Consider the following 21991-nt stretch of genomic DNA (forward strand, 5'->3'; position numbering starts at 1 on the left):
AGACGTTCCAGGAATACCTGTGAAGTCACTTTTGAGTTTCTGGGGAGCACACGAGGGAGTCACGAAGATTAGGGTTACCTAGGCAGTCGTTAACCAAAACAGCTGTTGTTGCTGACGGTGAAGTTCATTAGGCTGGAACCATTTGCTTAAGTCAGGAACGACAATGAAAGTAGTGTCAGGGCTGAAAGATGTCGGGGACAATTACACAAAGAAGACTGGGTTCATGGGAACAGGGGTAAAAGGAAGTGGTCCATTTGGGGCGGGGCTGCCTCGTGAACCCGATCCCCCCTGGCTCCTGACTGTGGTTCCCCCAGGCCTTCCAGCCCACAGTGTTTGCTGCCTTGTTTTGAATCCATTTTACGGCATCAAATGTACGATGAGACACTGTGTTTTGCAACTTGTCTGAGTCTGCCATTTTGAATGGAGCCAATTTTCACATAAGTAGCGGTGCTAATTACTAGTCCTGTCCAAATTTAGAGGAACTTCCAGAGCTTTTCAAAACCTATTCAGATTATAGGCCTCATTTAAGCCGTGCAAGCAAGAATTACAGTAGTAACTTCTAACATGTAGAAGCAGAGGCCTCAAAGCTTGACAGGCTTTTGGGTCCAACTATAGAAATGTTACTGTTTCTAACAGAAATTGCATTGTTGCTAACAGAAGTGTAGTTTACTTTTAAGTTTACAGTACCGCTTGACTTCATTAAAAAAATATAAGATCATTAAAATGCTATCTCTGAATGGCTGAGCAGTTTGGATGCCCCGTGCTGGTTATAGCAGGAAGGCCTTGACAGCAACCCTGTGGACAGAGACCCTGTGGACAGAGACTGAACTTTAAAATTGCCAGTGGATGCCAAGTCTGTGCCATATTCTTCTGGGCACTGGGGCAGATATAAAGCTTCAGTGCTCTGTGCTGTTGCCCTCAGTGCCTCCAGTCAGGGTCTGGACGAGGAGACTTTGGAGTCCTGGTAAAATCTAGAACCCAGGCAGGTGTATTGGAACGTTGTTTATACCTGAGTGCATGCTGCTACTCCCCTCCCTTGGCTCTTGGGAGTGCATGTTAGCACTTTCAGGAGTTTGGTTAGGTCTCCTGTGTCCTATCAGCGAAGGGGCCTGGGTCAGAGAGGTTCGTTTTTTAGCAGACATTTACCACGGTCATTAGTGGAGGGATCCAGCCAGTTCACCTTTCAGCCCCACACGCTGTGCTAAAGACATTACTCTGAGCCGCTCTGTATTGAATTGCATGAGTCCCTCCCTTTGCTTTTATGTAAGCCTCCTGCATTTGTGGAGCTTGACCGGTCATGAATCAAAGCTCAGCTCGCTGCAGTGTCAGCCCCTGCAGCGGGCAAAGAGGCTTCAGATGGCCTCCTGGTCCCGTTTTGATTTCCTCCTATGTGTGGTTGAGCGGAGCTGGGAATGTTCCCATGGTGGGGTCCACAGTTTTCAGGAGGGAGCTTACAGACCCAGCTACCTGCCTGATTACTTTGGGCTGGTTAGGAGTGAAGACACCTCCCCCATCCCGGCTTTTAATAATTTGCTTCTGGTAGATGCCATTGCACTAGAGATGGTCTGACTTAAAGGTTTCCCCAGCCCCTTCTATTTTAAACTGTGGCAGAGAAAGGGAACATAATTGTCTGTTGGCCCCGGACATCCCCCTGGTAGTTCTCCAGCATCTTGCAGAAATTGGGGTTATCTGGGCTTTGTGCAGGAGATTTCTGCACAGCGCCTTCAGTATTGTTGGAGGCAGTAACACATCACTGAACAAATTGCCCCCTTGCATATGCTAATCCTGTACTTAAAAGGACTCATTGTATCATGTTCTGATGCTTTAGCCTGAGGGGAGATGGGAATTGAAGGGATGTCAGAACATGTCATGTGACCCCCAAAGACCCAAAATGCCTGTTTTCTTTGGGTCAACAGTTTGTACTCAGCACATGGGAATGAAAGTATCCTGTGTGGTTGGTAGAAAAGATCAGTCCTTGTTCCTGCTTTTGTGTGCAGGAGCTGGCCCCGCTGTTGAAGATTCACTGGCTGAACTACTCACTTTGGGTCTTGAATTTCAGTGCTATTGGCGAGGAACACTAAATCTTATTTTCAACAGTAAATTAAAAGAATTCAGAAGAGTTCCGTCATTGTTGCTGTGGAAAATGTGATTTGTCTTTTAGGGAGCCATGCTGTTAATCCCACCTGCTCTCTGTGTGTCTTTTTCGAGGGGCATACACTGACAGTTACAGTCACAAAATACACCCGGTAGAATAATCTCAGGTTCCGCTCCTAGGCCATTTGTATTCCCAACCAGGAAACTGCAGTTGGAAAAAATAAAAACATATCCACATGTAAACAGCAAGCTCCCATCTAATAGTAAAAAGAGCGGAGGAGCATTTCAAGTGAGTCGAGCCTGAAGGATCTACCATGCTCTGGAAGATTTCGTTGCATAGTCAGGGTCTTCCTTCCAAGTGCTTAAGCCTCTATAAATGTTTGCCATCAAAGTCTTCAGATGAGATGAATTACATGGAATGAAAGGCAGTGTAGGTATCACCTTTCTGAAACAGCTGTCACATCCTGGTTTGGGTTTTCATGTGTACAAAGAGATCTGGGAAGGAATCTTTGATTTTTTTTTTTTTTTTTTGTCTTGCAGAGTAATTCCCTCTTGGTCCCAGACAGTCTAAGGAGTACCGATAAACGCAGAAACGGGCCTGAATTTTCCAATGACATCAAAAAAAGAAAGGTGGATGATAAGGACTCCAGCCACTATGTAAGTAAATAAATCACCTGAAACAGTATTTGTTTGCTTAGTTGCTCACGTTCTAAGTGAGCATACAAGCATGCCCTAAGATCTTAGTGATAATTCCACATCCTTTAAAATAATACTGGCAGGGGTGCCTGGGTGGCTCGGGGTTAAAGCCTCTGCCTTCGGCTCAGGTCATGATCCCAGGGTCCTGGGATCAAGCCCCGCTTCGGGCTCTCTGCTCAGCAGAAACCTGCTTCACCCCCTTTCTCTCTCCCTGCCTCTCTGCCTACTTGTGATCTGTGTCTGTCAAATAAATAAATAAAATCTTTTAAAAATAAATAAATAATACTATCAAGAGGATAGATTCTTATAAGGGTAGTATTTCCCTCTAGAGCTGTAAACTCTGTGCTTCCAGGCTCATGATTATATTTTTAGGCTTCCTAAGTTCCTCATGAGAGGGGATACGAACATGCGGGGCCGGACCTGCAGCCTATGCTTTGCACAGGGCCCTGCTCTTCATGGGACCTTGCCCTTGGTTTGATGCTCTGTTCTCACCGTCTTCAAATTCTCCGTTTTTGAACCAAGGCCTGCATTTTCATCTGTCCTGGGCCCTGCAAAGTTGGTAGCCTGTGCTGCTAAAATAATCAGGGTAAAAACACTGCTGTCACAAAATACCTTTTTGGATGCTATTCTGTTGACTTATTCAGGCTCCTATTTGGTCTTGAAGTAGAGTTCATTCTCTAGAACTGCAAGCAGTTTGGTCACATAAGTCCATGGTAAAAACAGAAAAAACCTTGGAGGCATCCAGATCAGACCCTGCAGATTGAGAATGCGTGACTGTGAAGGGACGGCTCTTGACTCACATCGAGCTGGAACCTTGTTTCACGAAGAGAGCACACCAAGCCAAGTGGCAACCAGCTCGAGTCTGAGTGTCATAAACACTGCAGCTGATAGATGTCTTGGAGTTTTCTCATATATCCCCAGGTGTGTCTATTTCATGATGGACACATTGTCAGGACCAGTATGGATAAAACACAGGATTAGCCCACTTCCCATTGCTTATGGAAGAAGCGTCCACTTATGGTGCGCCTACAGGTGGACGAGATGGGGGTTAACACGCGAGACCTCTCTGCCTCCTGGTGGCTGGTTAGCCCGTAGCTAACAATAGCTAGTATTTCCTGAGCAAGAGCTTGTCCATGCCACGTACCTTGTGCTTTTACGTGGATTGTTTCATTTGACTCTTAAAACTGTCAGTTTGGTACCATACCTCCACTGTAGTTGAAGAAACTGAAGCCCAGGGCTTGTAAGTGATTTGCCCAAGTTCAGGGTTAGTGGTGGAGCCTGGAGGCAGTCTGACTCCAGAATCCATGCTCTATATCACTATGCCAGGACCCCCAAACTGAGGGCCTTGAAGAGGTTTTTTGTTGTTTTTTTTTTTTTAAACGATTTAATTAATTTATGTATTTGAGAGATAGAGTTAGCCAGAGAGAGCACAGGCAGGGAGGAGAGGGAGAGGCAGGCTTCTTGCTCACAGGGCTCAATCCTGCAACCCTGGATCATGACCTGAGCCAAAGGCAAACACCTAACAGACTGAGCCGCCCAGGCGCCCCTTGGAGAGGGTATTTTGACAGAGGTCCTTGTATTGCTCCACACTGTGTACTATGATAATATTCTAAGAATTTGGATTTGTAGGCTCTCTCCATCCTAGCCCAAGCCTTTGCAGCACATACTGTTTGCCCCTTGCCATTGCCCATAGCCGGTGTCCCCTGCAGGTACTTTTATATATGGCATCAATTGTTAATAAGCTAGTCCATGACATGCAGAAATTGGGAAACTGCCGGTAATACAGTTTTTGAGTTGTTGTGCATGAGGCTCGTGTAGATTTTGAGTAGTGAGTGATCTGGAATCTGTAGCTCTGCATTAATTGTTTTATAACCTGCTCACATGAAGTATGCCCAGATGTATAGGTAGTTCAGGGCAATGTACTGAAATGATGTTGGAGAATCTGGGGCGAAGTCCTCAGACCTCAGCTCTTGATGACCAGGCTACACTGGACTGTGAAGGTTCACATTTGCAGAAGGGTCCAAAGCTAAGATTGAAAGTACAGACTACATAAAAACTCACTTCCTAGCCCATTGTAATAAAATGAGTTATTCGCTTCTTTTTGTCAGTTTGTATACTATGTGAACCTTTTAATAATTTTTTTTTTCTAAGAGTGAAAACCTTTTGGCTTGTATTTTTTTCACCACCACCATCTTTGGGTGTTTTTTTTTTAAGATTTTATTTATTTATTTATTTGTCCGAGAGAGAGAGAGAGAGAGAGCACACACAAGCAGGGGGGACAACAGATGGAGAGGGAGAAGCAGACTCCCTGTTGAGCAGGGAACCCGATGCAGGGTTCAGCCCCAGGACCTGGGATCATGACCTGAGCCGAAGGCAGACGCTAACCCATTGAGCCACCCAGGCGCCCCCGTCTTTGTGTTTTCAACACCTGAAAACATTTGTGCTTTTCTGTGGTCTTTACTAACAGAAAAAGAAAATCTTCTTTAGTTTTATTTTTTTCTTTTATTACATGAAAATGTTTCTTTAAGCAGGCTGTTATTTTGAGTTACCCAGGTTTCCTCATTGGTTATAATTTTATGTTGTTATAGTGAATTGCATGGTGCCTTAACAACAGTGATTAAAGTAAATCTAGTAACATACTATTGAAGAAAGTAAATTGGGTCTTCCACATGTAAAACTCCAGGTACAGTTAGAAAAAAACATGTAAAAGATAAGGATTTAAAGTTGAGGGTAACTTTTTAGCTGGACTTAGAGGCCCCCCAGAAAGCCAACATGGCTAATATTTTCTCTTTTACTTATTAGTACAAATTTTTAAATATTTGTATATTTGTAATTGATAGTGACTCAGTGAAAGGATTGTATTGGTCATAAATTAGTGACCCGTTCCTTTGGGAGAATTAGGTGAGAGCCTACTTTTTTCATAGGCTTATTGTATCTCTGTACTAAAGGACAGGAGGCCTTTTGGCTAAGAAAGTAGACTTTTTCAGTCTGCTCTAAACTTGATGTAGGAGTGAGCACACAGTTAAATAGCTTTTCTGAAGCTTTTTCAAACTTAGGACAACCTTGCAGTTTCCTGGAGTAGCAAATGGTATAGCTTTATGAAGAGGACTGTAGGCCCTACTGCAGGATGCTAGTGCCTTCCAGATTTTGCCATCCTGTGTTCTTCCCTCTCTCCTAAAATATTCCATGCTGATTGTAAAAGATTTTTATTCTTAACATGAGGTTAGATCTTGGTACATTATCCCAGCCAAGTAGATAGCTTTGTTGTTTTTGGTGTTTAGTGTTCCTTTTTTTTTTTCCCTTCAGGAATTAATGACCCCATGGGAACATGGTTGAAGTTTGTCTTTATAATTAAAATTGTGAACACTAGATTTGTTACCTATCTTCAAGATGATACACACAAAGGAATGGCATGAAATCATGTTCTTAATTTGACATCCAGTGGGAAAAGAGCCCTGATAGGAGGCCATGGGAGGATTTCAGATTATAGGAGAAATGCCCCTGTTGCAAACATTTATTGAGCTCTTACTCTGCACCCGGTGTTTGCAACTGGCCCTCACCCGAACGATCTTTAGCAGGTATGCTACTGCAACAGTTCCTACCTGTGGCTTTCGGTAGCCCCCATGTCAGGTAAGGAGGGAAAGGCAGTATTAATGAGTAGGCCTGGGAATCTGGAAGGGAACCTGTAGGCATGTCCTGGGCCATTTTTCAGTGTGTCTGCTACCAAGAACTATAGAAATGTAACTGGGGCTCCAACCCTTTAATAAACGGCATTAACATCTCTTTTTCCAGGATAGCGATGGTGACAAAAGCGATGACAACTTAGTTGTGGATGTGTCTAATGAGGTAACTACTCATTTTCTCAAACTTTATTTTCAGAGTGACTTATGAGAAACAGAAAGTGGAGCCATGGTATTTTGGTTTTTCTCAACTTTGCACATTAAAAACTTAGTGGCGTTCACAGATGGAGCGGTAGTGGTCTGACAAGAACTTTTGTTTCCTTTTTAAAAGAAATCTGTTTTCCCAGTCATTTCGGATTCCTAAGTTGGGTGCCTGGTGCTCCTTCCCTTTCTGTGCCCTTTGAGCAAAGTATTTGAGCATGAGGATGGATCAGATCATTCCTGGATGTCTTTTCCTCTGTGCGGTCTTCACAGGTGTGTGTGCAAACACCATCCTGTGTAATTATAATAACATTGCTAGTCAGGGGGCACATTCCCAAGTCCCCCAGATCTGAAGGACTTAGAGTGTCCTCCTTTAATTTAGAGAATTAGTGTGGAAATAGAGTCGATGAAGGGCAGGGTCCATCCGTTATAAATGAAATCACACAAGCTTTGCTTATACTTGTCGAGGACCCTTCTTCTCCGCGAGCAAGCCCCACCCATTCACCCAGGGAAAACGGGATTGACAAAAACCGCCTGCTGAAGAAAGATGCTTCTAGCAGCCCAGCGTCCACGGCCTCTTCGGGAAGCTCCACTTCTTTGAAGTCCAAAGAAATGAGCTTGGTAGGTCTCATGAGCTGTCACTTTGCCTGTGTAGCAGTGTGTTTCTCTCTGCAGTTCAGAGGACCCTAAAGTATTTGAAATGTGGGCTTTTATGGAGTGAGAGGTATATTTTTAAGTGTTTAAAAGTGAGACAGTGACTCCTGCTTCTTGTCTCACACAGTGTTTCCTTTCTTCCTCTCGGTAATGTCTTTTGGTAATGTCCTTAGAGAGAGACAGCAAGCTTCCATGTTCGTCGCTTTCTTATTTCGGGGATGTGCAACCTCATAGGAAGTTGAAGTCCTGAGTTCACCTTCTTTTAGACAGACCCTTTGTGTCAGGGTGTGTTGGGTTTGGTATCAGAATGGGGATGTACTCAAGGAGCCCCCAGAGAAGCCTGGAACAGGTGCAGGGGGGCGGAGCCTCCTAGTCTGCTTGCAGCCATTCAACAAATAGTGGGGAGCATGTCATCTCATAACTCACAAAAGCCTGAGCCATAAGAGTCCTGCATTTGATTCTTATACAGCCTTCCTAGGCACCGATGGGGCAGAAAGCCTGTGGAGCTTGCCAAGTTTACACTGCCCGTCAGGTCCAAGGCAGGGGGAGCTGAGGTCTCTCCCTAGCCCCATGCATGCTGTTTGCTGCTCACAGCACTCCTCATTCTGGAATTTAAAGGGATGAAACGTTGAGGTGCAGAGCATGGTGCCCCAGGACCCTGTTATGTCCCACTCCTGAAGGACTCTGCGCTAGTGGGGCCACATCCATTATGTAGCAAATGGGTGGCGGTGCTTAAGTCCACACACAAGTCTCAAAACGGGTGGGAATCCTTTTAGGGCATTTGCCTTTGAGATGCTGGTTGGTTTCTCATCAGATCCACAGCCCTGCTGCTTCTCACTCTTAGTCGCAATCCCACTGCTGCTAAAAGGCAAGGGTAGAAAAGGGATCCTCCCTCTGACATTCTTGGTGACCCGGCCATTTGTTTCTGAGTGAGTGGGAATTTTTCACTGGGTGGTCATCATTCTAACTTGGCCTGGATCCAAAGTCCACACGCCTGATGGAAAAATACTTTTTAAAATAAAATCTGCGGAGGACGAAGTGTGATCATGTTCTGTGTCTCTAGCTAGAGTTTTAATTCTGGCAGGAAGAGGAAAGGTCAACATTTCTCGCTCACAAGTTAATGCTGTCAACATTGTGTGGATTTATGAAAATTGGCTGAGGGAGTAGCTAGAAGGTGCCCAGTGTCCCAGCTGCTGTTGTGATAAATTGTGTAATATGGCTTGGATTAAAAATAATACTCATTTAATTTGTTTAATGATACCAGCATGAAAAAGCCAGCACGCCTGTTCTGAAATCCAGCACACCGACGCCTCGGAGCGACATGCCAACGCCGGGCACCAGTGCCACTCCAGGACTCCGTCCAGGCCTCGGCAAGCCTCCAGCCATGGACCCCCTCGTTAACCAAGCGGGTAGAGCCTCGCCTCTTGTGTTTTGTTTTATTTTTCCTTTTCCCGGCTTGACTCGTCGTCTGTGCACTCCTGACGCCATTTCCCCATGAATATGAAACGCACTCGACTGCCTGCCTCCTTCCTATCCCTGAAAAGCCGTGATAAGAAACAGATGTTTGTCCTTAGGTTCAGCAGCTGCACCCTGTTTGGTCTCCAACTGTTTACATTTGGCTTTCTTCTCCCCCCACCCCCCAAATAATCCAAATCCTAGGGACTTAATAAAGCTTCCGATAATTTTTCCCCACATAACCTCTTTACCAAACTATCACCACGTGTCTGAGTTTGCTAATACTGACCAAAACGGCCAGCCCAAGTGTGCTTCTTGCTCACTTGAGTTGGATGGTTTTCTCCTGGTCCATCCCTCAGGAATCCGTGGTCTCTCTGTCAGTAGAAATTGGGAGGGTTTCACTGAGACTCCAGCCCGTGAATTAGTTGGTAACTTCCAACTTTATCTTCCTTAACACCTTGGGCCCAGAGGAAAATAGGCCCCAGAATATTCCTCCTAAGCCCAGGCTTTGGTTTAGGTAGTAAACCCAGAGTCAGGTTCTCATTTGGAATTGGCAGCAGGGAATGGAAAGTTTAGACTGAAGGAGAAATCCTGGATTTTATCAAAACCTTCTTTTAAGATGAAGTCAGGTAAACAATGCGCTGTGCCTCTGTTTGCCTTCTGTGAATTGGGTACAGTACTGCTATTTAATTTTAATTGTCCGGTTTCCCAGTGCTGCCAAGCCAAGGATGAAGCACGTGGGCAGTGCTTCCCCTGGGGTCTGTTCTTCCCTGGAGATGAATCGGGCTGAGTTGGTGGTGATGAAACCACCCCCAAGCCTGCCCCCTACTTCCACACACACCCTCATGCAAGCCTTTCTCATGAATGGCCCTAACACGTATGTACGTACACACACACACACACACACACCAACTGCTCCCTACCCCCTTTGCCTTACTGAAGCCCTCCTTGTCCTCACCCTTCCTGAATGGTACTAGAGTGACTCTGGAACTAATGGTCAGATTGGACCATGTCATGTCACACAGCTTGTGCTTACTTTCAGCCGCCGGCCTGAGGACGCCGCTGGCGGTGCCTGGGCCGTACCCCGCCCCGTTCGGGATGGTGCCCCACGCCGGCATGAACGGCGAGCTGACCAGCCCCGGCGCCGCCTACGCCAGTCTGCACAACATGTCCCCGCAGATGAGTGCAGCCGCCGCTGCCGCCGCCGTGGTGGCCTATGGGCGCTCCCCAATGGTAGGTGCCATGGGCGGGCTGGCGGGCAGGCCAGGGCCGGGACCCCCAACCACGTCTGCGAAACAGAGCCCCAGTGTCCCCGTGCTCCGCCCGCTGCCATCAGCATGCTTCTGCATTAAGTTAGGGCGCAGCGCTTCTTGGTTTACTATTTTCGTGGATGAAACAAGGCAGTGTTTAGGAGCTACTTTGGCAGTTCAGGGGACATCTGGTTTTCTCCCCCCAAATAGACTTTTTTTTTTTTTTTTTTTTTGGAAGGCGATGGAATGACTCAAGTAGCTCACAGAAGCCTTTTCATTCATTTTCTTGAGGGTTTTTTATCCCCCCTCTTTAATTCTTAGGAAAAAATATTTGAGAAACTGTAACATTTTCTTTCCATGCCTCTATTATTCTTCAAACCAACAGTGTGACTCAGGTGTAAGCAGTGATTTCAGGGCAACAGTGAGGAAACAGAGGTGACTGAACCCAGGGGCAGCTTGCCCATCTTCTTGCCCAGCCTTGTAAATAGCTTCATTTTTCACTGGAAAGATACAAAACTGTATGCAAAGGGCAAAATCAACTGTAACCCTCGATTGCATCAGGGAAAGGACACAGATGATATCCTGTAGCAAATAGAAGTCCCTATAGATTTCTCCTGGCTCTTTAGAATAGGTCATGTTCGGTTTTCTCCTCTCCTCTCTTCAGATGGCATGACCTCCAGTAGTTTGGGCTGACAGTGAAGTTTGTAGGGTTTTTTCCCTTATGTTGTACTAGTAAGAAAGGCTGTGCATTGGGGGGTAAGATAGTTTGAAACAAAGTAGGCAGCTAAGGGACAAGATACCTTCATTAGGGTACACAGAATAGGGAATACATGCATGTTTAAGCAGTAACTTAGACCAGTGGTATGAAATTGGGGACGATTTTGCACCCCCCCCCCCCCAGGGAGGTTTGGTAATATATGGAGACACTTTCGATTATCAGAAGTGGGAAATGCTATTGGTACTTAGAGTGTAGAAGCCAGGGGTGTTGCTAACTATCCCAAGACAGCCACAAACAACTGCCTGGTTCAAAACATTGATAGTGCCAAGGTCTAGAAATCCTGACTCAGACAGCACACTGTTCTCTGGACTTGCTTGGGCAAGGCAGGACATCCTGAGTCCACAGGAAGTAATTGCTATGGGAAGCTGGTTCTCAGTGTACAAATAGACCACACTCCCACTGACCTCCCCAAAAAGGAGCGTGGCCTGTTGTATTTACAGGTGGTTATAGTACTCCTTGAGTTGTAATTTTTTTTTTAAATGTTAGCATGTGTTACCGTTCCTGTTTATGTTGCTTTGGAGATGTGGGAGTTTCTAGTGAAAAGTCTTTATATATGTTCACCAAGTGCGTACTCTGCATAAACTGAGTCTTCGATGTCTTATTTTTGTTTCCAGGTTGGGTTTGATCCTCCCCCTCACATGCGAGTACCTACCATCCCTCCAAACCTGGCAGGAATCCCTGGGGGGAAACCGTAAGTACCTCTAACTCCTCAGTTTTGTTTTAAAGGCAATTACTTCGTCATGGCTATTAGCAGACTAGAATTCCAAAGGGAGCACAGGCTTGGACGTTTCCAAGGAGATTTCTAGTGTCTTTTCCTGAGGAGTGTTAACACTTTCTATAAATAGGCACCTTGTAGGTGTCATGCCTCTGTCTTTTCACTATGGGTGATCTCATGCATTTAGTTATTTCTGGAGAGAAGCTGTTGTAGACGGGGGCCAGGAGGGAGCCAAGAACGGGGGGAGGTTGGCCCTCCTCGCTTGACCCTTCTTCAGAAGTCTTCTCTGCTGTGCCTTTGGTCAGAGGGTAGCTGCTGGAGGTTTTCAACAGGACTGTGCTGTGGGCAATGGTTATGCTCTCATCAACTCTTGAAATCTCTGAAATTTGAAACAGTCGACTCCTTACCTGTCTCAGTGCTACCTTTTCCTTGTTTAGGTGGGAACTTGAGTTGTACGAAAGGTAGTTGTAGCATCTGTTGGATGCCAGCATTGGAGGTTGGAACCTCCCTGCACACCCTCCCCCCGTCCCCAATAAAGTTTGGTGCGTGCTTTACTCTAAGAGATCCAAGATTACAAAACGCAGCGTGGCTTTGTGGGAAATCATGAAAGAAAGATTAAAGGGGCAAAAGAGCATTCAGAATTTGAAAAACCCCATTGGTTATTCTTCCGGGGTCACTTAAAATCACTTGCTTTCCATATGTTCGTAATTAGAAATGAGATTTTGAAGAATTCCTAAAGTCCTTAATTTTCGTACAAAGCAAAAGTAAAATATGGGGGTGGGGGGTGTCTGGCTTACTTCCCAGCACATACTCTGCTCTTCCATAGGGCCTTTTACAATTTTGATTTTTCCAAATAAGGGTACGTGTCATAGGCCTTCAGTTTATTTTTCTTATACTCTTCTGCCTTTGTGTGGTTGCTTTCAGCTTTTACTTAAGCGTCCACTGTGTGTTGCATGTTACATTATTTTGAGTGGTCCATTCGACTACCTGGTCATCTTTGTGTGATTTGGATTGGAGTCTTTCTTCAAATAGACCAGCAGCATGAGGAAAAGTGGAATTCCTTCCTCCATAACCTGCTTTTTGGAAGTAGACTCTACTTTAACATGCATGATAATATCTATTTCATGGTAATTTGATTCATGAAGAAATGAAACTTTTTCTGTGCTAAGAACTTGTAGAGATATTGAGAATTTACAGTGACATCTAAGCCCAGGGAAGAGTAGGCTTGGGGGTGGGGCAGTGTTACAAATGCTTTCTTACCTGGTGGATCTCTTCTGATTGAGTAACCTCATATTTTCCTGGGTCTGCCCTTCTGCATCCAGCCTTGGATGCCCCCGGGCACTTAGTGGGTATTTCTTATCTGTGGTTTCTGGCAGTCTAGCTGTTGTGTTGTCCTACAGACTGGTGAGTGAATAAAGGGCAAATGAGTAATGTGAAAAGAGGCAATAATTAATAGTAACTAATGAATCTTCAGGGATATAATAAGCAAATAATGCCAAGTTCAGCTGACCATTAGGGAAATCTAGCTTCAAGAGTTGGTGGTGTGAGGGGTATGTCTGACTGTCAAGACTCTATCCTGAATGTGAGGTGTGAGGCAGATGGGTTGGGGTGGGGAGATCTATGAGCTGTTGTTATGGTCTTGAAGATGCAGAGGACCATTAACTCAGACCTAGCTCCTTATAGTTGTGTGTGTGTGTGTGTGTGTGTGTGTGTGAATAATGCAATTAGACACAAAGTTGAAGGCTTCTCTGAATGATAAGACTGCTGTCATGCTTATTAGAGCCAAAATACTCATGGGCTTGGCTTGTGAGCACCTTGGATTTCTTTGTATTCACAGCTGTGTTAAGCTAGGACATGACGTGCTCAGGGACAATGACAGTGGGTGCGGCAGCAAAGTTGTGAGAGTCACATAGGAGGGTGAGTCTCTGGATCAGAGTGAAAATATATTTTTTAGGATTCTCTTTTAAGTTTGAGGGGAGCCATGTAATGTGAGAAAGATCAAGTTAATATGAGAAGGGGAAAATGGAGTTCACCATTATCTCTGGGATCTGGGCTATACATCTTACTTCCTTTGTTTTAATCCATTAATTAGTATGAGAGGGCTTCCTGTCCTCATTGTGGAGGAAAGTAATACTCCCTGAGGCATTGCTTCTCAAAGCATCTATGATGACCAGTTTTTCTCCAATGCGACCAAGATCGGTACTCTTATAACAGACAATACAGATGAATAGGAGAAGAAAGATATACAGTGTAAGTCCGAGGTTTGGGTGTGTGTGTGTGTGTGTGTGTGTGTGTGTGTGTGTGTGTGTGTGTGTGGTTTTGTGTTCTTTTTACGGGGGGGGTTGTTTTGTTTTGTTTTTTAGATTTTACTTATTTGAGAGAGAGTGGGAGCGCATGCAGAGAAAGATGGAGAAAGAACATGAGCTGGGTCAGGGGCGGGCAAAGGGAAAGCAGGCTCCCCACTGAGCAGGGAGCCCGATGTGGGGCCTGATCCCAGGACCCTGGGATCATGACCTGAGCCGAAGGCAGATGCTTACCCAGCTGAGCCACCCAGGCGTCCGGTCCCAGTTTCTTATTACAAGAGTCAGCTGTCATAAGTTGGCTCTGTGGAGTTGCTGTATAACCGTTTTCAACACATCGCTTCTCGGCCTTTTGGCTAAGATCAAGTGTAACCGTTTTCAACACTTCTGTCCCTGAGTGAGCTGATCTCCATGTGGATGGTAGCAAATGTTTGCAGACCACACTTTGAATTGCTTTGGTCTGAGACACTTAAGAGAAATGGTGACAAACCGACATGGCCAGGGTAAGGGTGAGTGAGGTGTGGTAAAGGTTTGCAAATGTCAGCCTCTGACAAATACCAATCAAAGTAATATTTGGGTAGGGCGACAGCTGGTTACTATGGACATTTGAGCAAGAACTATGTGTCAGGCTTTGTGCTAGACGCTGAGCAGGCTCCAGGAAAGAGAATGTTCATCTTCCCCGCCTTCCGGGGGCCTGCAGATGTGGAAACATGACAAGTGCTGGAGTATGTTTCTGAGGCGCTGTGAAGGCAGAGCAGCGGGTGGCAGGCAAATCTGTAAGGAGTGATGACGGTTAGGATGGGAAGGGCTTCCTCGGGGTGAGGAGGAGACACTGAAAGCTAAGCATGCGCAGAAGGAACAAGCCCAAAGAGCAGAGAGGGCAGAAGCGGTGGACCATTGCAGGTAGAGGGGACAGCCTGCCACATGGTCCCAGTACAGGGGAGCTTGAGGGATTCCTGTGCACATGGAAGAGTTCCTTCCGGGCAGTAGAGCCAGGAGAGTTCCAGTGAGGCTGGAAGGATCTCGAGAGGGCCTCTAGTGTAAGTGCTCATCTGTGGTTCAAGTTTCCCACGCTCACCTCACCATGCAGCTGCGTGCCTCTGCCCAAGCATGTCTGCTGATGGGGCCTTGCTGGTGCCTGGAACACCTTGTAACGTCCTGTGACACTTTGCACGCCTTGGCCTTGAGTTACTATCATGTGCACATGTCCGATTTCTACCTGCCTCTTCCCTATGGGAACTGAAGCGTGTGAAGGCCCTCTGTCCCCTTGAGCACAAATACCCAGTAAACAAATATCTGGTGCATTGAGGAGGTGGGAGATGAGTCCGGGATTGTGCAAGACTGTGACTCATCCTTTCCAAAGGAGATTCACATTTTTGCATTTTAGAGTTCAGCACTGCTGATTTGTAAGAGGTCACCCCAACTGTGTTTTCAAACCCTCGAGGCGAGATTTAATTGGTATTGTTTGCTCAGCTTCTCTTGAACTCACTTTTAGTTTTAGGAAATGTGTTCCCCTGAGCCTTGTGGAGATCCTGGTAAGAGAAATTCTGAAGTTTAGTTAGGTCAACATTTCTTTGCTGTGCCTCACTCCGCCCTTCCCCACCCCAAGACGGCGTTTGGGCCCCGAAGTACCACTTTTCCTTTTCATCCATGCTTGGAGGCTGTGCCCTTCCTGCCTCGAGTAGTAGCACCTAGAGGTCAGTAATAACTCAGACTAATAATAGTTTGGCTTAAGATCCAGCTTCGTTCCAGGTTCCTTCACCCTGTGTTTTAATGCTAGACATGTAATTGAGAAATCTTACACCCACTCGTTTACTGTTTAAATAAATCTTTAAAGTGCCTTTTTGGAGTTGGATCCTAAAGAGAAAAGAAAATCTTAAGTACATATGGGGTAAGATTGCCTCTTAGGAAAACATGTTTTGCAGCAGTGAAGAGCGGCCATTCCGGCTTCTAGCCAAGAAGACATTTCCGTGGTCGACCCCTGCCCCCACTCCCCATCCCATTTTCCAGTCCTGATCTTGCTTCTGGTTCCTCTGTTGACCATGTCTAGAATCCACAGTTGGCTTATTTAGTGGATTTGAAACTTAATTCAGCCCTCTTTTCACTGGTGTTGGTATTTGGGTGTTTTTAGTCTATTAAGCGCCCAAAGTAACATGCTTGTTTTATGTCTCATTATCACATATGGGTTTGGGTTTAATTTCTGTTTTTCTACTCTTTGATCTTCTGGGAATGTGTAGCTGATTTCTTGAGAATATATTGAAATGGAAGGCCCTTTATTTTGCTGTGAGTTATGTTTAGCTACTAGAGAGTTGACCTCCTTGTACATCTTTCTGTCCTTCTTCCCTTCTCAGAAACCCCTTTCAGTTTATCAGATGTAAGTGTGCTTTGCTTCTTTCTTGCTCACATAATGTTTGTTTGCCTGTACTGGTTGGTTCTTTTGCTAGAATTTTCAAATTGAGCTTTAAAAGGGCTGTATTTTAAACTTTCCTTTGTTTTACTTTTTATCCAGGAATCTCTCCGGTTTTAATCTTTGTCCTGCGTGGGGGCCTTGTTGCTGCCCAACATAAGCCTTTATTTTTTTTAAAGATTTTATTTATGAGAGAGAGAGCACAAGTAGGGGCAGAGAGAGCCTGACATGGGACTCGATCCTAGGACCCCAGATCATGACCTGACCCAGAGGCAGACACAACCAACTGAGTCACCCAGGTGCCCCACAGGTTTTCAGACATTTAGTTGGTAGAGGAAGTAGGGCCTAGAATTCAGAATCATAAATACTAACTTTGCTAGAGAACCTCCTAGAATATCAACTAGACCATCTCCTGTTTTCTCTGGAGAATTTTCTGGAGTAATTTTCTTTTAAAGTCCATTTTAAAAGGTTCTGCATTTGCCTTTTCAAAAAATGGGAATAGTCAGGTGTACGTTAAAGTCATGAATAAGAAAAACACAGAGTCTCCCGTCTTAATGCTTTAAGTTCTCGCCTTATAATCTAATTGTTACTAAAGCCCTACATTCACGTAGATAAGCTATCTTCCAAATAGGGTCAGAATTTTGTGCCCCAATCTGTATATTTGCTGTTTGGAAAAATGCCAGGATACCAAACTGGAAAAATCCTGTGTTTTATAGATGTTATGAGTTAGATATGCAGACCTGAAAGAAATGTTAAAGGTAAAGTTATGTCGGCAGTGAAGGAGATTTTACCATAAATAGAGGAATTGTATTCCCAAGGACCTATTTTCTTTTGCTGAAATCTTAGAATAATATGACTCTGATTTCCTTGCAACCTCACACCCCAGTCCCCTGCCACCACCTTCATTATACTAGTTCTTGAGGCAAAGAGTATCCTCCATAATCATAAATTACATTCTTCTCATCTACCTTAGGATGGCCCTGATGCCCCAGGCCTCAAAGCCTCTGGGGCCAGGACTCTCTAATGAAGTGCCCTGATGACATTGACACAAGAAGATTTCTCTTGTGTAGGCTACCTGTCTTCATCCTGATGGGCACGTGTTTTCCCTCTCGAGAAGATGATAATGCCCAGTGTAGTGCCAGTGGGAAGCTAGGATGAAGATCAAGAGCTCTACTTTTGTGGCAGGCCTGCCCTTGATGCCCTGAACTTGAATCATGGGCCTTCCACTTACTAGCCAAGTGGGCCAGTGACCCTCCCCTGCGCTGCTGCTGCTTCTCTCCAAATAATAAGAGATTAAGAGCTACCTCCTGACACGAGAACCAGAGGTTGAATCTATGTTGTGTGTCGTGCTTTTCTCAAAGTACTTTCTTATGCAGCTTCATTTACACCACACCTCCGCAGTCGTGTTTAGTGGGCAAGTTTTCTAAGGGCATGTTGTAAATATAGGGATGAGGCACAAGTAAGTTACCTATGCCCCCACATCTTATTAGTGACTAGCTGAACCTCTAATCTGGGTCTCCTCACTTTTTTTTTTTTTTAACTCTTTGGTATGCTTTTAAGCTGCCAGCACAGGATCACGCTTTTCTGCCTGTGACCTGTGGAAGCTTCTGGAAGGGTCCCATGTCCATTGGGCTCTGTTGACTTGGGGAAGGGCCATGGATTTCACTCCATCACTGTGGTTGCTTTCATTGCCTTTTGTTTTGGTCCAAATAGACTCTCTAGGGACCAGTTTCCCCCCTCGGGAATGTTGGTACGTCTCTTTGTGACATTTGATAGGACAACTGGAAATTTCTTGGGGAAAGTTGGCTGGCACAACCCAGGTGGTTAGAGGACCCTCTACTTTCTTGCAGCTTACTCTCCTTGCCAGAGCGACCTTCTGTACCTCTATTTCTAAGTGAGTAGGATACGATGATGAGGTGTTGAGATTCAGGTACTGAGTGCCAGCCACCTGGCGAAGTCAGCCCACCTTTCTCTGAAAACTCTGCTGTGGCAAGACACCGAATGAGAAGTGTAAACACGTGCAGCCATCCACAGCGTGATACATGCCGTAGCCGAGACTTACCGGAAGAGCCAGCACCCTGGAAAAGAATTGTCCCTCCTGGGGAGGTTGTGGCAGACTGAGAAGGAGAACAAGTGACAAGCACTAAGGAGGGAGGCGGTGCTATTCCAGGCCAGAGGGAACAGTTTGTGCACAACTTGGGAGACGTGACAGCGTGTGGTATTTTAGGGGACTGGCCCGTCATCCCATGTGGCAGGGAGTTTCGGATGCAGGACGGTCACATGAACTGAGGCCTAGCCATATCGTGAAGGGCTTGGCGAGCCCCGAAGAGCACATGAGGGTTTCTGACATGATTGGATTTTTGATACTTGTTAAGACAGCACGAGCTTCCCCATCGAGAGTGCCAAGTCCACAGGCGGCGGGGTCTTGGCTGCAGCCATGATCTCCGGGGCCATGGTTCTTCATCACCATTTACTGGATCCCACTGCTGCTGTTCCTGTCTATTTCCAGCAAACCGACGACTCTGTAAACACCTGTTTTCCGTTGGCCACAGAGCACAGCATAGTTTTATTAGCACCAGTCTGCTAGGAAGAAAAACAGCCTGCTTCTCCAAAGCGTAGTCTTGTTTTCTAGCTTGCCGCTGTCCCCAAGAGGCTTCCTGGGGTGGAGGGGGCTGCTGGGGACTCCTCCCTTTGAATTTCTTCACCTCTGCTGTGTGCCCAATAAAGAAAGTGTCCTCAGCTCCAAAAGAGTTTGATTTCATTTAGTTTTTACATCTGTGCTGTCCAGGGGGCTTTATTCTTTTCAGTTCTCCAACCAGATTTCAGAATTTGGTCCTGATCAGCGGGCACTCGTGCAGAAAGCTGGGTTGGGTCAGGGGCTGAGTTCTCCGAGACTTTCTTGGGTGCAGGTGGGTGGCCCCAGCAGTGTTGCCCCAATGAGGGTGCGAGGAACTCACCCTTTCTGCCTCACAGTTTGCCACGGTCCTAGCTACGTGTCCTCTTCTCCTCTTTGCCAAGGGCTGTCTCTCTACTCTCGCCCGTCAGGATCTATGGATTTCCTTTGCCTTGTCATTGCCACAGGCTTTCCTGATGCACACGCCGGCACCTTCCTCCCTTTCTGCATTCCTGGTCCCCACACTCGCCCACTGGTTGATAAGAGAGCCCTTGATTCAGCATACCCTCACTTTACTCTTTTTAAATCATGTGTGTTTGATACCGATGCTCCCATTCTCTGAAGGCCCTGTAGGTGTGGAGCATGGTGTTCAGTGTTTAATGGTTTTGCAGCTCTTTTCACCCTTAGAGCAACTCCTGCATCCCTCATACTTGGTTATATGTCTGTCTTGTGGATCAGGAATGGACATGCTAATAGGCTGCAGATAGGCCAGGAAGGATGGCCATAGTGAGGCCAGCGAGCCAGGCATCTCCCGTCCATTTAACACCTGAGTCTGGGCTCTGACCAGGCCGTGGACCTCGTCTACTTAATCATCAGTCAGGAGCCCTCTCAACTTTTTCTTGAGCAAACAAATTTCAGCTTTTAAAATTGAGATAGACATACGGAAAAGTGTGTGAATCGTGTGTATAGCTAAGTGTTTCACTGTAGAAGCCCCTCTTGGGTCCTCTCCAGTAGCTGATGGGAACCACCCCCCTCTGGCTTAACATCACAGATGAATTCTGCCCATGTTTGAAATTCTATAAATCCAGTCATTTCATATGCATTCTTCAGTGGCCGGCCTCTTTCTGAATTTAGGCTTGGGAGATATTTATAAATCCTCGCTCCGTGTTTATAAATTCCCCTTCCTGGTTGATTTTACTTTTCCTAGCTCTTCAATAAGTAGAGGATCTCCTGTTTCCTTCTGGGATGTCTGTAACGTCGTTATGATATGCCATCAGTGGGGCCTTTGCTCAGTGATATGCTTGTACTTCCTGTAGGTATATAACTAATTCCAGACTCTCGTCGGCTCCCTTGGTTTTTCCTTCCAGTTGATCCCTCTTTGAGACCCATCAGCCCTCTGTGTCGTTCTGGTTTGTTCATTTGATTAGGCTCTCCAGCACCGCAGGCGGCACCAGCTTCCTGTGAGGCCCCCTGTGACTGATGTATTAACATCCATGTGCATTTCCCCGGGGACCCAGAAATGTTCCCAGCTTCTGGCAGCAGTTCACTGCTCTGTGAATCAATTTTAAATTGCCTCGGTATGATGATCACAGACCTCCTGTGTGTTTAAAGGAGACACCTGGGAGAGAGACGAGTGTCTTCCAAAAATGGGTGTACAGCTCTCTGTCTACACTTTGTGCATCTGTTTTAATCTGGAACGCTGAACTCCATAAAAAGAGGGGTTCCAAGTGATACAAGGTAAAATTTTCTTCCCCTAAAACTCCAGAATTGCTAAAAGGGTGCCTGATGGGGAGTTTGCCTATCTGGAGGCGCCCACCTTGATTTATATAAGGCCGATGGAGGAACGGACCTTCACATGTGCCATTATTCTCACACAGAGAGCTTTAATAGGCAAGTTCTCTCCCCACATCAGGCACTGTTCTAACCAAATACATTCCATTTGATTGTTTCATGAAAACGCTCTGGTCATTTCTCCAGCTTTACCTAGTTCTTTTAGTTCTTTGTCATTTTCAGACCCAGCTTAGGGGGTCACATAATTGCTACTGGACCTTGAAGAATTCTTCTAGAACATGAATAGAGTTAAATTCCAGTTCTTATGGTGGTCCCGTCTTCAAGGGCCATACAGCGCTATTTGATTCCAGCTCCCAATATCCCATAATAAATGGCATAGGTTCTGTTAACTCCAGTGCACATGTATTAAAATCATGTGGGCTTGAGATGTTACTAAGGACTCCAAAGGGTACTGTTGCATAAAAAATAGGGGACTCAGTGGCTTGTTTTCTTGTAAAGGCTTTGACCTATAGTTGTTCTATATGCATATTTATTTTCTAGGACATTCTATAGGGTTCCCATTATGTGCTCAATTATCCAATTAAGAGTAATGTTAAGGAATTGGTCCAGCTAACCACATAATATTAGTTGCTGGAACCAGTTTGTCAGGAAATAACATAAAATATTTAAGATCGTGTCTTGGTTGGGGGAAGGGGAAGTTCTCTCTCAAGCCTTTATGTATTTGATATTTTCCTTTCATAGAGCAAAAATAATAGCATATATTTTCTTCTCAAGCTTAGGGAAGTACATAGGTTTTATGTGCAAGCAGGTTGGAAACCTGATATCCTGTGTCAGTTTTCTGTTTTGTGCATGCTAAGTTATTTTACAAAATTTGAGTTAGCATTAAAATGAATGAGTTCTGTGTTAATACCCATAGTCTTCAGATCTGTAAAGGGACTGCAAGGTGCCAATGACAAGTTCCAGAAAGGGCCCAGACTTATCCCAGTGGGTCACAGGAAGGAGGAAACTCTACATAGTTCATTTGTTATGTAAGCAGACCTATAGAAAAGGCTTCATGTTGAACTACTAAAATTCCTAGTGATGCTTCAGAGAAGAATAAAATGAAAGCAGTGCTCTCCAAAATCCATAAATCCATCTGTTTGGATGTTGGGGGTAGATACTAGCACTTCTATATCTTTCACCCTCTAAAGTATCTTTTCTTTGTGCATGTTTTATAATGTGTGTGATATATTAGTGCTTGGAGTTTAAATCATTAGATTTTAAGGCAGAAAATATGCTTTAAGATTTCGGGGTAGAAACAAGAATGTTCTAGAATTAGGTTTGTTCGTATTGAACAGGGAAGGAAAACAAGATCTT

At 45.3% G+C, this 21991-nt stretch overlaps 1 protein-coding gene across 2 annotated transcripts in view; it reads left to right on the forward strand.

Annotated features, from left to right (window-relative positions):
- Positions 1-21991, forward strand: part of TLE1 (TLE family member 1, transcriptional corepressor) — an 88325-nt gene that overhangs the window by 55569 nt on the left and 10765 nt on the right. For both annotated transcript variants that reach the window (XM_032307669.1, XM_032307670.1), the window contains exons 9-14: positions 2635-2751; positions 6583-6636; positions 7140-7292; positions 8590-8734; positions 9823-10013; positions 11423-11499. In XM_032307669.1, coding sequence (XP_032163560.1) covers positions 2635-2751; positions 6583-6636; positions 7140-7292; positions 8590-8734; positions 9823-10013; positions 11423-11499 — 737 coding nt within the window. The remainder of the gene's footprint in view (positions 1-2634; positions 2752-6582; positions 6637-7139; positions 7293-8589; positions 8735-9822; positions 10014-11422; positions 11500-21991) is intronic.

Source organism: Mustela erminea, chromosome 12 (genome assembly GCF_009829155.1).
Source record: "Mustela erminea isolate mMusErm1 chromosome 12, mMusErm1.Pri, whole genome shotgun sequence".
NCBI classification, from domain to species: domain Eukaryota; kingdom Metazoa; phylum Chordata; class Mammalia; order Carnivora; family Mustelidae; genus Mustela; species Mustela erminea.